This window comes from Poecilia formosa, unplaced genomic scaffold (genome assembly GCF_000485575.1).
Source record: "Poecilia formosa unplaced genomic scaffold, Poecilia_formosa-5.1.2 Scaffold383, whole genome shotgun sequence".
Classification (NCBI taxonomy): Eukaryota; Metazoa; Chordata; class Actinopteri; order Cyprinodontiformes; family Poeciliidae; genus Poecilia; species Poecilia formosa.
Genome location: NW_006800322.1, coordinates 314405 through 328962, shown reverse-complemented (window position 1 = coordinate 328962; position 14558 = coordinate 314405). Strand labels below are relative to the sequence as shown.

General features: G+C 39.6%; 1 protein-coding gene across 3 annotated transcripts in view; it reads left to right on the top strand.

Moving 5' to 3' along the window:
• Positions 1-12743, top strand: part of slc16a3a (solute carrier family 16 member 3a) — a 15726-nt gene extending 2983 nt beyond the window's left edge. For 2 of the 3 annotated variants that reach the window (XM_007575624.2, XM_007575623.2), the window contains exons 2-7: positions 5658-5763; positions 5986-6247; positions 8339-8482; positions 9547-10133; positions 10252-10432; positions 11939-12743. In XM_007575624.2, coding sequence (XP_007575686.1) covers positions 6025-6247; positions 8339-8482; positions 9547-10133; positions 10252-10432; positions 11939-12300 — 1497 coding nt within the window. In that variant the 5' untranslated portion in view covers positions 5658-5763; positions 5986-6024 and the 3' untranslated portion in view covers positions 12301-12743. Of the gene's footprint in view, positions 1-2738; positions 2963-5657; positions 5764-5985; positions 6248-8338; positions 8483-9546; positions 10134-10251; positions 10433-11938 lie in introns of those variants that run through there. The other variant, XM_016662664.1, reaches the window with a different exon arrangement.
• Positions 12744-14558: the final 1815 nt, after the last annotated feature.

Sequence of the window (14558 nt, the reverse complement as noted above, 5' to 3'; positions counted from 1 at the left end):
AATAATATATCCATAAGTTAAAATATGGATGTCTTTTTCTCTCTTTTGTTCTTTCAAACACTGGAGCAGTTCATATGCTGTAGTACTCTTTTGTGTGAAAGATTTAATGAGAAACTTGAGAAAAATACAAACATGCAAAAAAATTTGTTTTTGCTGCAAGTATCCATCCATCCATCTTCTAACACCCTTGTCCCTTGTGGGGTCGGGAGGGGTTCTGGTGCCTATCTCCAGCTAACGTTCCAGGCGAGAGGCGGGGTCACCCTGGACAGGTCGCCCGTCTGTCACAGTTGCTGCAAGTAATTTTTCTAAAAAGCAGCCACTGATTTGGAGGTCTGCATTGGTAAAACCTCACAACAAAGGTCAACATTTACATTTTAACTTTTCTAATTACAAACAGAAATGTCAACTTCTGAACATAAATGAAATGTATAATAAAACTGCATCTGTGAGGTAGTTAAGCAGTGGTAAACGGATAAAATGCAGTTAAATTTTTTTATAATGAAATTTTTTTATAACGAAACCTCAGAATCCTGATACATAACTATTTAAGAAATGAAATCTTGCTAAGACAAGACTTGGTGTAAAAAGTTTGATAATCACTGCTATAACTTTAGCTAGCATGGCCAATAAAGTTTTTTATTTGTTCAATTTTGTTATAGTTGAGTTCTATTCAAAGTTATGAGATACTTTCATTTAACGTTCTATGAAGCCTACTTGAAGGACTTCCGGCTTGAGCTGTATGATTTTATTTTTTGAGTTTACACTTCCTGTCTAACGCTGTTGCATAGCAGTCAGCTTGTTAATCCCAGCAGTTATTTTTTCCACGTTGTTTCATATTGGCAGCCACTACGAAGAGTCAGAAGGTTTGTCGATTGTAAAAAGTATTACTATACACGTGTATTTTGTTCTGTTAATATGTTGTTGTTTTTTGTGATTATCTTAAAATAGCACTTGAATAAGAATATAAAATAATCAATTGCACACATATTACATATTTTAGCTCTTATGGCGTCTGCAGCTAACGCGCTAACGGTTGATGGCTTAGAAGCTAACGGTTAAGATAACAGTGAGTTACAAAAATGGATGGCTTTAGCAATGAGCTACAAACAGAAACCAATTAAATAAGAGCTTTAATGCATCAAAGCGGTACAAGAATTAAAGAACACTGAGTGCAAAGAGAATCTGTTGTCTGAACTTAAAATGTGTTCTCCATCTGAATTATCGTTACCCAGGTGCTCAGAGCGCCCTCCTGTGTTAGCAGAGAAAATTATAGCCTACCATAAAGAAAAAAATAATTAAAACGGAGAAAAGGGCTAATTGTCCCTTGTCCTAACAATGGAAAGGGCTAATCAGACTCAGAGCATCAAGGGAAAGCTTCAAGTCTGACTTGTCAGAGCAAGAGTTATGTGCAGTGGCAGACAATATTGAAAATTGATTAATGACACAATGAAATTGTACAGTAAACAAGGGAGCATAGTACTCAATCTCCTGACCTAAGATGAAGAAAACTTTATGAAAATAATATGTGAACATATAACAGCAAGAGAAGATTTTGATGTAGATAGAGAAAAGCAGTGTCTTTATCAGCTATTTTCACATGACTTTGCTTGCTCTGTATGGTACTGTCAAGTGTCAGTATGCAGTCTGACATTTCAAGTATTGTAGCCAAAAGGACTGATGCATCTGTAGAGTTAGCTGCAAAGGAATCAGTTTTTGAGTTTATCCAGAAAGAGATCAAACACAAGGAAAAAAATAAGAGAAATGGAGGAGCAACACAGAAGGGAATTAGATGTACAAAAATCAGAATGTCAGCATTTAGGGGCAGAAAAGGAAATGCAAGAAGCTCGTGCAAAATTCAAGATACATGGTGAAAAAATTTACATAAATATGGACAATCAGGAAATTCAACAGAATAACATGCTGTTGACCACCTTGCTGTTTATGAACAAGCAACCCCCAGTGGCTTACTCCTTACATTGATACCCCAAAGGAATGTCTAATACCGCCAATCTTAATGAAAATTATTCAGACTTTCAGGTCTAATGGAATGGTGGGCCTCTTTCACCTCACTTGTGAACTGCAAAGGCATATCATCTGGTGATAAGCTTCACCTGCTGAAAATATATGTCACAGGCCTGGGCAAATATTTTTTTGAGGGAACATTTTATTGTAGTGATGACAAGACATGTAGGGATGCATGGCAAAGACTTGACCAGTGGTCAAGGTTTTATTGTCCAAAGACCTTTCAGAGACAAACGGTCTAAATGGACAAAAATAAGCTCAAAGGATGCAGAGGGTTTAAGGACATCTTCAGATTTCCTGAACACATTTTGTTAAGCTCTGTCACATGAAAAAGGCCTTGAAAGTGACTGTGAGGACGATCCATAATTGTTACAGAAGGTTCCAGACTGGCTGGCATACCGTTGGAATTGCCAGGTCACGGTAACACTTATGGGCGGCATGGATTTTTTTTTTTTGCAGCTGTTGAGGCAGAGATTCCAATTATTTCATATGTTGTTCAGTCACGTGCCCAATTCTATGAGAAAAGAAACCACAATGGACTTTAAATCAAACAGATCCAATCCAAATCAAACAGATCCAATCAAGTCTTCATAACTCAAACCACAGTACTAAAACAAAAAGGCACAAACAGACAGCCAACAGCAAAGATACCCTCATGTTTTGCAAAAGTGAAGAATACCAGTTGACAAAATGGCCACACTTCTCAGATAAGCCCTTGGAAAAGAAACACACATATGTTAAGGATAATAAAGCATCTTATGGATACTTTAAAGTGGGACATAACATCAAGGATTGTCGCCGTGGCCACTCATGTGACATTTGTAAAGGAAAGCATCCAACTTGTCTACATGATGACATTGCAAAAGAAAGGTTTCTTTGCCTTATCAACACAGTTTCAAACACTCCAGATGAAACCACAGCAGCTCTCAACATTATGAAGGTGGGTCTGTCAAGTAACATTTCATTGATTGTTTTTGTATGGTATCCAAAAGGCAGAACCTATTTAAAGAGCATTAGATACACAAAGAAATAGCACATTTGTCAGTGAAGGAGTAAACAACCAGCTACAAGCAGTCACTCCAAGCTAAAAGTGGTTATGACACAGACATTCTCTTTAACCTTCCCTCATGCAGTAAAGACTCCATATCAGTTCATTATGACAATATACCCACCTGTGACACAGAAAAGCAATGGCTCCATTTGATAGAAATCACTGATGTGATGCCACTTTTCCTGAGCTGCAATGTGGGACTCCTTATCAGATTCAATTGTCCCAGAGCTTTAGCACCAAAAGTTGTACTAGGAGAAGACTATGAGCCATATGGAATGTGCCCAGGCCTATGGTGTAGTATTGTTGGAGGCTCCACACCATCAGTCAAATGTAACAGAGTCAAGTTTGTCAGTCACAATAAAGGAATTATCCTCTGTGACTTCATTGAATGTCATTAATGTGCTAAAGTCAGAATTTAAGGACAAAAGGAAATGACAAAATGGTCTAATCTTTTTGGATATCCTCAAGGAAAGAATAAGGAAAAAATGAACAAGAACACTTTGAAATGCCTCTACTATTCAAACAAAGGCCACACATACCTGAGAACAGAAAGGCTGCTGAAATTAGACTTGAAGACTTAAAAAGAAAGTTCAACAAAGATGAAAATTGCAAGAGACTACGTAATTTACATGAAGGACATTAACCAAAGTACAAAATGAAAGGAAACACTGAAAACAATGGCATATTCCTCACCATGGGATTTTTCACCCCAAAAAGCCCACTAAACTACATATTGTGTTCAATTGCTCTGCATAATACAAAGACGCAAGCCTAAATGATCAGCTTCTCCAAGGGTAAGACCTAAGCAACAACTTAACAGGCATCTTCCTACGGTTCAGGCAACATCTGATTGCTATAATGTGTGATATAGAAAATATGTCCCATTAGTTCCACACCTGACCATGCGACCGAGATTACCTGCTTTTTCTGTGGTGGAAAAATGGCAACACAGACACAGACAGATATACATCAGATATAAACACATCTTTTTGGCATTACATCATCTCCTGGGTGTGCAAATTATAGCATAAAATACTATTTAGCAATGAATTATTGCTCACACCCTGCAGGATTTCAGTTTATGGAAAATAAATTTTTATGTAGATGAAAGGACAATACAGCTAGAAGCACAGAAATATGCTACATAAATTTATGTCAAACAGCACTGATGTTCAACAAAGCACCCAATCTGAATGTGCAGTCGACACAAAAACAAAAAAGTTGGTATTCGAAGACATGCCACAGGAAAGGTTCTTATAATGAAAATATTGAAAATGACTGTTTTAGATTTGACAACACTTTAGAGGTACACCCACCAACACTCTGTGGCATCTTATCCACTGTTCACTGAGGGATGTCACGGCAACAGGTCTGTAGTCATTGATGACTGATGGGTGGGTTTTCTTTGGTACTGGAACAAGGCAAGATGTACTGGAACCTTCTCTTGGGTCACGGTTCTGCAGAGTCCCATAGAGCTGCTCTGCACAACCCTTCAGTACTGTGAAGCTGACACCATTTGGACCTGGAGCACTTCTCCGGTTCAGTATTTCCAGCTGCCTCTTCACAAGATTTTTAGAGACAGATTGGCAAGAGACAGAATGGGAGCATTAGCATCTCCTTATTTGGTTGGAGAAACTTGTAAAAACAGAAGAGTCAATGACTGAGGTGGAAGATGAAACATTTAAGGTGTGAATAGCAAGCTGTGGGTCAAAGTAGGGTGGGAGGTCTGTTTGGCTGGGGACAGGAGTGGAGAATGATGAGCTCTCTTGCTCTGTCCAGACTTCCATCTGTCTAATCCTTCTTTTGCTTGAAGCTTGTGATCTTCATCTCTGAGCACACATCTATGACATTGTTTCTTTGTAGTTTGGTCTCGAGCTTCTTCCTGTACTTCTCCTTGCTTTCTATAAGCTGCTTCTGTATGCTTGTCTATAATTTCCTGTCGTGCTCTCTGAAGGCTCTTTTATTAGGTTCAATAGTTCCTTCAGACCACTGGTTTGTTATTAGGGAAACATCTCATTGTTCTGGTGCGGATGGTGTTGTCCAGTCAGAAGTTTATATAGTCAGTCAAACACTGTTGTGGCATTGATATCCTCTCTATGTGGCTGGCAAAGAGTAATCTGGTATGTAGCCTGTTGGGCACGATGGTGGCGATTTGTGGTACAAGTTTGTCCCTCAGTCTGTGTGTTATTGGTTTGATTCCTGCTCTGTTGTTGTGTTCTTGGGCAAGACACGTCGCCCACCCTTCCTGTGGTGGTCACAGGACGCAGTGGTGCTGGTACATGGCAGCCTCACCTCATGGCAGTCTGCCCTGGAGTAGCCACAGCTGCCACAATCCAGTGGTTTCCCACTGTGTGGGTGAATGTAGTGTGAAGCGCTTTGGGGTCCTCTATACTTGATAAAATGCTATATAAGGTTGAAAATGACAAGCTTTTCATTTATAATTTTTAATGTCTGTATTTACTAACCAGACAATGTACTAGTGTTTAATGGGTGGAAAATAATGTCTGAAATTCTAGATTTATTTTATTATTACATTTTATTAAATACTGAGAAAATTACATGATCTGTCTGATTTTTATTGTAGATTTTTCTGGCTGCGGATCCGGTCGACATTTCTTCATTCCATGATTGCTGGATATGCATAACGTGTAATTGTGAAGATTTGTGAGGAGAATCCTTCATTAAAAACTGTGAGTCACTGTTGCAAGACTGTTCTTTATATTTACTCAATACAGTATAATTAAGAACTGGTTGATGAGAGCAGAATGTAGCCAGAATGAAAAAGCAATATTAGGAGTTATGTGGATCCACACTAAGGAAAGAAATTCAATCTGACAGTGTGCCACCTGCTGCTGCTCTGAATTTAAAATGTAGAGGGAACTTCATTTCCTAATATTTTATGTTTGTTCCAGTATCTCACTGCCTCCATTAAGGAACAGCCATAAAGCACCATGGGAGGTGCTGTTGTGGATGATGAAGCACCAAGTGTGAAGGCCCCAGATGGAGGATGGGGCTGGGCAGTGTTGGCTGGATGTTTTGTCATCACAGGCTTCTCCTACGCATTCCCTAAAGCAGTCAGTGTGTTTTTCAAAGAGCTGATCCAGGAGTTTGGAGTTGGATACAGCGACACCGCCTGGATCTCTTCCATCCTGCTGGCGATGCTTTATGGCACAGGTAGGCTGCTGTTTGTTTGCATAATACACAGACGGAAGGCAATATCAGTGTACTAATTCAATTTACATGATACTAATATTAAACAAAAATAATATCTGGTTTTACTTAACTCTTTTTTTCTCCTCTGATCTCTGGAACCCTTTCCTTTACAACCTCTCATTTATTTCCTATATAAGAAGCATATTTCCTATATGCTTCTGACTGGTAGACCGACAGAAGCACCCTAACAAACTCCCAAGCGGAGTTTGTTAATTTCTTCATTCCAACTGTCATCAGTTAGAATTAGTTATATGCAAACCCAGTCAGTGGAAGGTGGGACTTGCCTTAATCCAATCACATCCAGCTTACCTCATGTTGATTTTTCAAATGACAGTTTATAATGTTTTAATCAGACAGATAAATCAGCTCATCAGAATGGTTATAAAATGTCAGATGATGACATTTATGTACTTAGGCCAGGTTATTAATGAAATTCAGGCCTGCAGAGGCAAAAATGTTTTATTATTTGAGGTTCCTTAGATCATTATTCCATTCTTCTATTTTAGTTTCAGTTCTTTTATCCATGGTGTCCCTTTGGCTGATCCTTGTCCATCTTCCTTAGCCTTCTCTTGTTTCACATCTCCTAATTTTCTCTGCCTGCTCTCTTCCCCCAGCTGCATCTACTTACCTCTGATTAGTCCCACCAGCCCTTATCTTCTTGTGTCTGAATATATTATAGCTTTCTGGTCCGTATTGTTCTCTGCTGTCCCGTTGTGTCCCGTTGTTGTTGCTGTTATGTTAGCTGCTATGAGCTTTGTAAGTTTTCGTATTTTCATTAAGAATGCACTCGGTGTTCATCCTGAGCTCCTGTCTGCATTTTGGTCCATTTTCAACTCGAAACTGTAATATTTGATCAAAGTTCAACATTTGTCATGAAATCTGCCTGCTGACAGCAGAGAGCAGGCACCAGGGGGTTGATGAGAGCAGAATGTAGTTTGGGGAGATGGAGCGTTCCTTCCAGTAGCAGAGGTATGCTGCTGTATGGCATTGAAACTGGAGGGGAACACCAGTAACTGTAATAACTGATGTTTTGCTCATGAATATGAAGCTCATGTGCACACAATACGCTTTTCAGACCCTACACATCATCACTATCAGTTTTTGTTAAAAGTTAGACCTGCTTGTCTGGTAAAGTGCTTTAGAGTGATATTTCTTGTGACTGGCTCTATTGAATGAAATTCTATATGTAAATCTTTGTGAAATTTGGTGAGTTGAAGTTTATCCATTTTTAGCTAGAATGTCTGTCCTGTAACAGTCGTGGTAAACTGTGTTTCAGTAATTTGAAGAATTTTACATGAACTGTAAGTTCTGGAGATCATTCAGAAACCCAGCTCAGTGTTCCACACCACACAGTGGTTCTCATATTTTTGGGAACCACTATCCATGCAACTTTGCTTGATGCAACAAACCTCCATATGCATACTGGCTTTATTGTAGCAGATGGCCAAGCTGCTTGTGTTGTTACCCTGTTGTTACCCTGGCAACAATTGACCATAAATCAAGGGTTAAGGCCGAGCCTCTGAATCTACCACTCACCCAAATATGTTGCTTGGCCCTAAGAAGACATTTCAAGCTAATACTGCACATGTAATGGTGGGAAAGAAAGCCTAATAAGTTGACAGCAAACTAACCTACTTACAGCTAAATCAGTTGTGTGCAAAGTGTGTCATGGTCACAGACATCTAGATGAAATACATTTATTTCCTTGTCATTCATAGGAGTATTGAAGTTTGAAATAAAATGTTTAGTTCAGAAACCCTACATCTCTGTCTCTAAAGCTGGTGGAATTTGGTGAATTGTTCAACATGGATCAAATAGAGATGGATCACATCTCTATTTATTTTAGTTAAGTCCAAAGTTTTTTTCTCCAAATTTAATAAAAGACTGACATAGCTATAAAGTACTTTTTACTATGACAATTTATTAAATTTTTTTGCAAGATTAATGCAATGTTATTTAAATTATTGAGTGAAATATTTAGGACAGAAAACTGAATGGTACCTAAATGCAGCAGCTGATGGCATTAGAGTGTCTGTGCTCTGGTCGGTGCAGGTCCTCTGTGCAGTGTGATGGTCAACCGCTTCGGCTGCCGCCCTGTGATGATGGTGGGAGGCCTCTTTGCCTCTCTGGGAATGATCTTGGCCTCCTTCTCCACCAGCATCATCCACATCTACCTCTCTACTGGAGTCATCACAGGTTTCACTGTTTTTTGTTTTTTTTTTCTTATTCACATTTTCAGTGAAGCTGAAAATCCATCCTTGGCGTTTATCTTGAATTGTCTTTCAAATGACTAATTGACAGTTACTGAATGTAATTTTATTAAGACTTTTAAATTAAATCTGACTAAATTTGCACAAAACTTTTGAATCCTTTATTTTTCTTTATGCAACTGGCTGTCTAGATCGGTGTTTCTCAACCCTGGTCCTCACCGGCCCCCTGCTTTGCATGTTTTAGATGTGCCTCTATTTCAGAACAGCTGATTCAAATGATTGCATGACCATCAAGTATTGTAGAAGCCTGTTAATCACCCAGAGATACAATTCAGGTGTGTAGCAGAAGGGAAGTACCTAAAACAAGCAGGACAGGGGGGCGGTGAGGACCAGGGTTGAGAAACGCTGGTCTAGATATAGGCCAGTAACGCATATGAGCAAAGGAATGAGATGGATTCTACAAAGTCTTGTTTTCATAAAAATATCTAATTTTCTAGTGTTCCATCTTAAAGCTGCAGTGTGTAACTTTTACAAAGATATTTTTTACATATTTTCTGAAACTATCACTGTGTGCTGACACTATAATATGAGTCTGAAAAAAATCGAGCTCCTCTGCCTTCTCCCTATGGTTCTGCTGCCACCTGTACAAATACACAGCTCCATTAGAAACAACCAATCAGGGCCAGAGGAGGGTCTAAGTGCTGTCAATCACCCTTGTGTACATACTTCTCACAACCTATCCCCTGCTCTCCTGTTGGAATAGTGAATTCTGCACCATTAGCACATTTAGCAGCACATACATGATGTTGATTGACAGTGCTGAGCCCCTCCTCCTGGCTCTGATTGGTTGTTTTTGACCAGGAGTGGTGGATTTCTTCAGATGTCAATAGTAGCCAAGGGAGGAGGTGGAGGAGATGAGCTTTTTTCAGATTACCCGTCTCATGACAGCTTTAACAAATATGTAAAAAGCGACTTTGGAAAAGGTGTATAATGCAGCTTTAAATTTCAACCTTTTTACGTAAACATTTCTTGTCCTTGTCTTTAATGAAGGTCTGGGATTAGCTCTGAACTTCCAGCCATCTCTCATCATGCTCAATCGGTACTTCAACCTGAAACGTCCTCTGGCCAATGGGCTTTCTGCTGCTGGGAGCCCCGTGTTCCTCTGCGGCCTCTCGCCTCTGGGTCAGTTTCTTCAGGACTATTATGGATGGAGGGGAAGCTTCCTCATTCTTGGTGGGCTTTTGCTGAACTGCTGTGTGTGTGGAGCCCTCATGAAGCCCCTACAGAATCTCAAGCCTGCGGAACAGCAACACGACCAGGAGGACAAGAAGAAGAAAGAGAAGCTGCTGGACTTCTCTGTATTCAAAGACAGGGGGTTTGTCATCTACACTGTAGCAGCATCCATCATGGTGCTGGGCTTGTTTGTGCCACCTGTGTTTGTTGTGAGTTATGCCAAGGAGCTGGGGAACGAGGACACCAGTTCTGCGCTGCTGCTCACCATCCTGGGTTTCATAGATATTTTTGCTCGACCAACCTGTGGTGTGATTGCCGGACTGAAATGGGTGCGGCCTCGGTGTGTCTATTTGTTCAGCTTTGCGATGCTCTTTAATGGAACTGCCGACCTGGTTGGCTCACAAGTGGGTGAAGACTTGTTAGTCATGAACTACTAATGAACAGTTTCTGCTCACTGATGTAGAGAATTTAGGATCTGTAAGCTGATCTTTTTTCTTCTTTTTTTTTTTACATTTCTTCCAGGCCAACGACTATGTGTCTCTGGTTATTTTCTGCATCTTCTTCGGGGTCTCCTACGGCATGGTGGGCGCCCTGCAGTTTGAAGTGCTGATGGCAATAGTTGGCACTGAAAAATTCTCCAGTGCAATTGGCCTTGTCCTCCTGGCGGAAGCTATTGCTGTGCTGGTGGGACCACCAAGTGCAGGTCAGTCAGTTATGTCTAATATTTGTCCAAGCAAGCATGTTTTTTTTTTGTTGTTGTTGTTTTTTTTAGAACAGAGTTTCCCCTAAACAACTTGCTAAGCCTGATTGCTGGGGGGATGGTGTAGTCATGCAGCAGTCATCCTTGTTTTTTGAGTTAAAAATTATTTAAAGTTGGACAAATCTTTCAGGACATGAGAAATTTTGAAATCTTTATTCTTTGAACAAGAAAAATGTCAATGACAAAATAAAATGATTAAGAAGAAAGCAGAAAAATATAATAATCATAACATATGTCAAGATAACCTGAAGCCATCCCATTAGCCCCACGCTGGAGATTTTAGCTTAACAGTAACAATACATGAAGTTACATTTGAAATGAATCAAACAAAGAACCAACAGTAAAATCAAACTTCAGTGAAATCAGTGAAGTTGTATTTGTATGTGTTGTCTCATGCGAGCTTTGCTTTATTTCTATGTATTTCTGTATTTAATCATAAGAAATCATAGTCAGGCAGAGAGAGTGTTGTAGTTGAGACTATTCCTTATGTCAATGCATGAAAATTTTACAAAATGAAGTCTGAACACGTTGAGTAATTGAATGAGACCCAAAACAAAATACTTATATTAATATTGTTTTACTTGTAAGAATGAACTGTAACTTTGGTTTCAAATAATTAGAGTCATGAATGATTCCTGTTTTCTTTTCATTAGAACACCTATAATAACTCAAATTATGATTATGATAAGTTATGGTTATCATATTATAAATGAATGCTAAATCAGAAGCTAAAGAGGGTTATAGATGTGATTTTGATGATGAACTTGAGATTACGTAAAATGTGTAACTGCAATCAAAGATCACTGTTGTTGTGTTGGAGGTAATCGGTGAAACTTTAGGGAAAGGAGGAACTAAAGGGAGAGCAGAGATGATCAACACCTCAGAGTTTGCTGAATTTGCTGATTTGCAAACAGATTGTGGAGCAACTCAAACTGTTGAAAGAAAAATATTGTGCAGGTAAAGGGTGCAGGGTGACCTGTGAGCAACCCCAGGTCATAGTGTAGTAAAGTGACTTTGAAGAGAAGGGGTAGATTAAGATTTTCAAACTCCTTTTCATTTAAAACTTATGTTTGTTAACATGTGAGATAACATGTGTCATGGGGCGACTGTCACTGTGTGGGTAGTCGTCTTGCGATTGGAAGGTTGTAGGTTCGATTCCAGCTTCCTTCTGCCACACATCGATGTGCACTTAACCTCAAATTGCCTACCAATCTGCGTATCGGTATATGAATGTGAGTGCGAATGGGTGAATGTGACTCTAGTGTAAAGCGCTTTGAGTGGTCAAAATGATTGGATAAAGCACTATATAAGTTCAGTCCATTTACCATCATTTTGAACTGTAAATGAACAAAATAAAACCTTTTTTTAGTAAACCCAAGCCCCATCTTGATGGTAGTGCACCTCCACATTTCTTCTTGTCATTGTTTTTCTTGTCTTTTATTGTCTCAGGGCGACTTCTGGACGCTACCAAGAGCTACATGTACGTCTTCCTGCTGGCAGGAAGTGAGGTATTGCTCTCAGGAGTGGTTCTGGCTACTTGCAACTTCTTATTTATCAAGAAGAAACCCCGTGAACCGGCAGTCTATCTGAGTGAGACGGTCACACTGGCAGATGATGAGACCAACCAGCATACAAGCAGGGCAGAGGGGCAGCAAATGACAGAGAAGAAGAAGGTGATCAATGAGAACAAGAATAACGACAACGATGTCCGACCAAAGAGTGTAGCAGTGGACTCACAGGAGGTGGAGAGGTTCTTAAAGGAGCCGCAGGCTAATGGTGACATGGCTGCTTGTCCTGAAACCTGTCTTTAGGTCGAGACGGAGGGTGCAGGTGAAACGTACTAGTTAGCAGCATACCCAACCCTAAGCTTTGGCCATAATTCAATGTCTGAGTGAGCAATGTGTTTATGTCTGTCACCGAAGTAGCTGTGACTCTGCTACCATCCAAATGATTGTTGGCAAGAATAGCTGTGTTGGCTTCGTCTTTCCACTCAATGTTTTAAAGTTTGCCGAATGGGAAAACTGAGCCGCAGTGCTGCCGTGTGTATATAGTTTATAACAAATGTTTAAGTTATTTTTTATGGATGTCGCCACCAGCAAATGAAATTAAGGGATAATTTTGTCAAAATTCTGCATTCTATGCTTTAGCAAATGACATAATAAATGATTAGTACAGATGAATGTAAACTCCCCGAAAAAGAAACGCAGTAAAGTTGCAATATGTAACTTTTAACAAATATGTAAAAAAACAAAAACAAAAAAAACATATTTTATAAAACTGTCATGTGGTGACAGTATGGGATGAGACAGATAATGTGCGAAAAACGTCAAGCTCCTCTGTCTTCCCCCTATGAACCGGCTTTGTCAGAAACGACCAATCAGAGTCAGGAGGAGGGTCTGAGTGCTGTCAATCACAGCTGGTTCCCCACAACATAGCCTGCCCTGAAAGCTAAGACTAGTTAGCATGGCCACCAGTGATGGCAGATAAATGGTTTTCCAAGATCGGTAAGTTGTTTCTCCACTATTAGCACATTTAGCAGTGCATTCATAAGATTGATTGACAGCACTAAGCCCCTCCTCTGGCTCTGATTGGTTGATTGCATTGAGTGCATTTCTTCAGAAGTAGCTCAGGAGGTGGGGGAGATTGATCTTTTCACAGATTATCTGTCTCATATTAAGCGGCCTCAACATATTGACACTTTTAACAAATATGTAAAAAACATATTTCTGTCAGGTACATACTGCAGCTTTAAGCAGCAATATGGAGCAGTTTAATTTGGATGGAATTTGATACAATTACAGAAGAGTGGGGGTGTAAATGATCTGATTTGCAACCATTCAGACCAGGCACTAGAGGCCATGAGTGATGTCATCAGAGAGTAAGGTCACCAGACACAGATTGGATTGGATTCAATCGTCCATTTTCACCATGTTTTAGGCCGGGTGACTGTATCAAGTTACTGCCTAACATATGGGGCCAACTACACACACTGTTGAAACCAGAGTGTGTGTGAAAGGCTAGGCTAACCAAGGAGGTTAGCCTAGCATTCCAGGTAGTCAGAACCTAGAATACCTGACCTCTTTCAATCCCCGCATGAGACCCCCAACATGCTCCTGGTGATGATGTTTAGTCCGACTACATGGCATCCTGTCTGTTTGTCTGTCTATCTGACTGCCAGACATACTGGCAGCTTCCTGCCGCACTACCATTTCAGTCAGGCTGCCTCTGTCCTCTGGTGAGCCTCCAGAACTGCCAGCTCCTTACATTTTAAATCAAGTACATCCTCTGTGCTGCTCTGCACCAGATGACTTTCTAATTAGACTATTTGTTTGTGGTCCTTTACATGGTGCTTAACTTTTTTTCAATAATTAGTCTTTGATGAAGTGGAAGGGAATTCATTTTCAATAAAAGGAGGAATAGAATGAAAGGCTAACAAATTATCCAACCTAAGTTTAGAGTCAGATCATAGAAGAACAAACGTAATATTTAAAAAGAAAGACCTACGCTAAATATAATGTCTTGCTCTGCTCCACAGTTTGAACAGCGTGTTACAGAGATCCCCAATTCTGAACTTCAGGAGGAATAGTCATTTGTCTTTTTTGGACACATGTCAAAACAACCTAATGCTCAACATTTAGTAAAAACTAAAATAACAATTCTATTCAGTGCCATGAAAAAGTATTTACCTCCTTACAGATTTTGCTTTTTTCTCTTTTAGTTAAACTCTAATCTTTTTCGTTAACAACCATTTTTTTAGTATCAAAGATGACCTAAGTAAAAACAAACTGGAGTTCTAAAATTAAGGTTTTATTTATTGCTGTATAAAACCTATCCAGACCAGCCTGACCATGTGAGAACTTAACTGGTTATCTAGTTCTTGGCAGCAGTCACTGCCATCCATACACAAAAATTGCTCATCCCAAAACTGTTTTTTCGTTTCTTTTTTCTTCTTCTTCTTTTTTTGCTAGCTGGGGTGCTTCTGTGTGACATCATATTCTTGATGTCACAATGTGATTGCCAGAAATTCTTATTGTTTTCTTATTTTACTAATTATAGCAAGTTGTTCAGA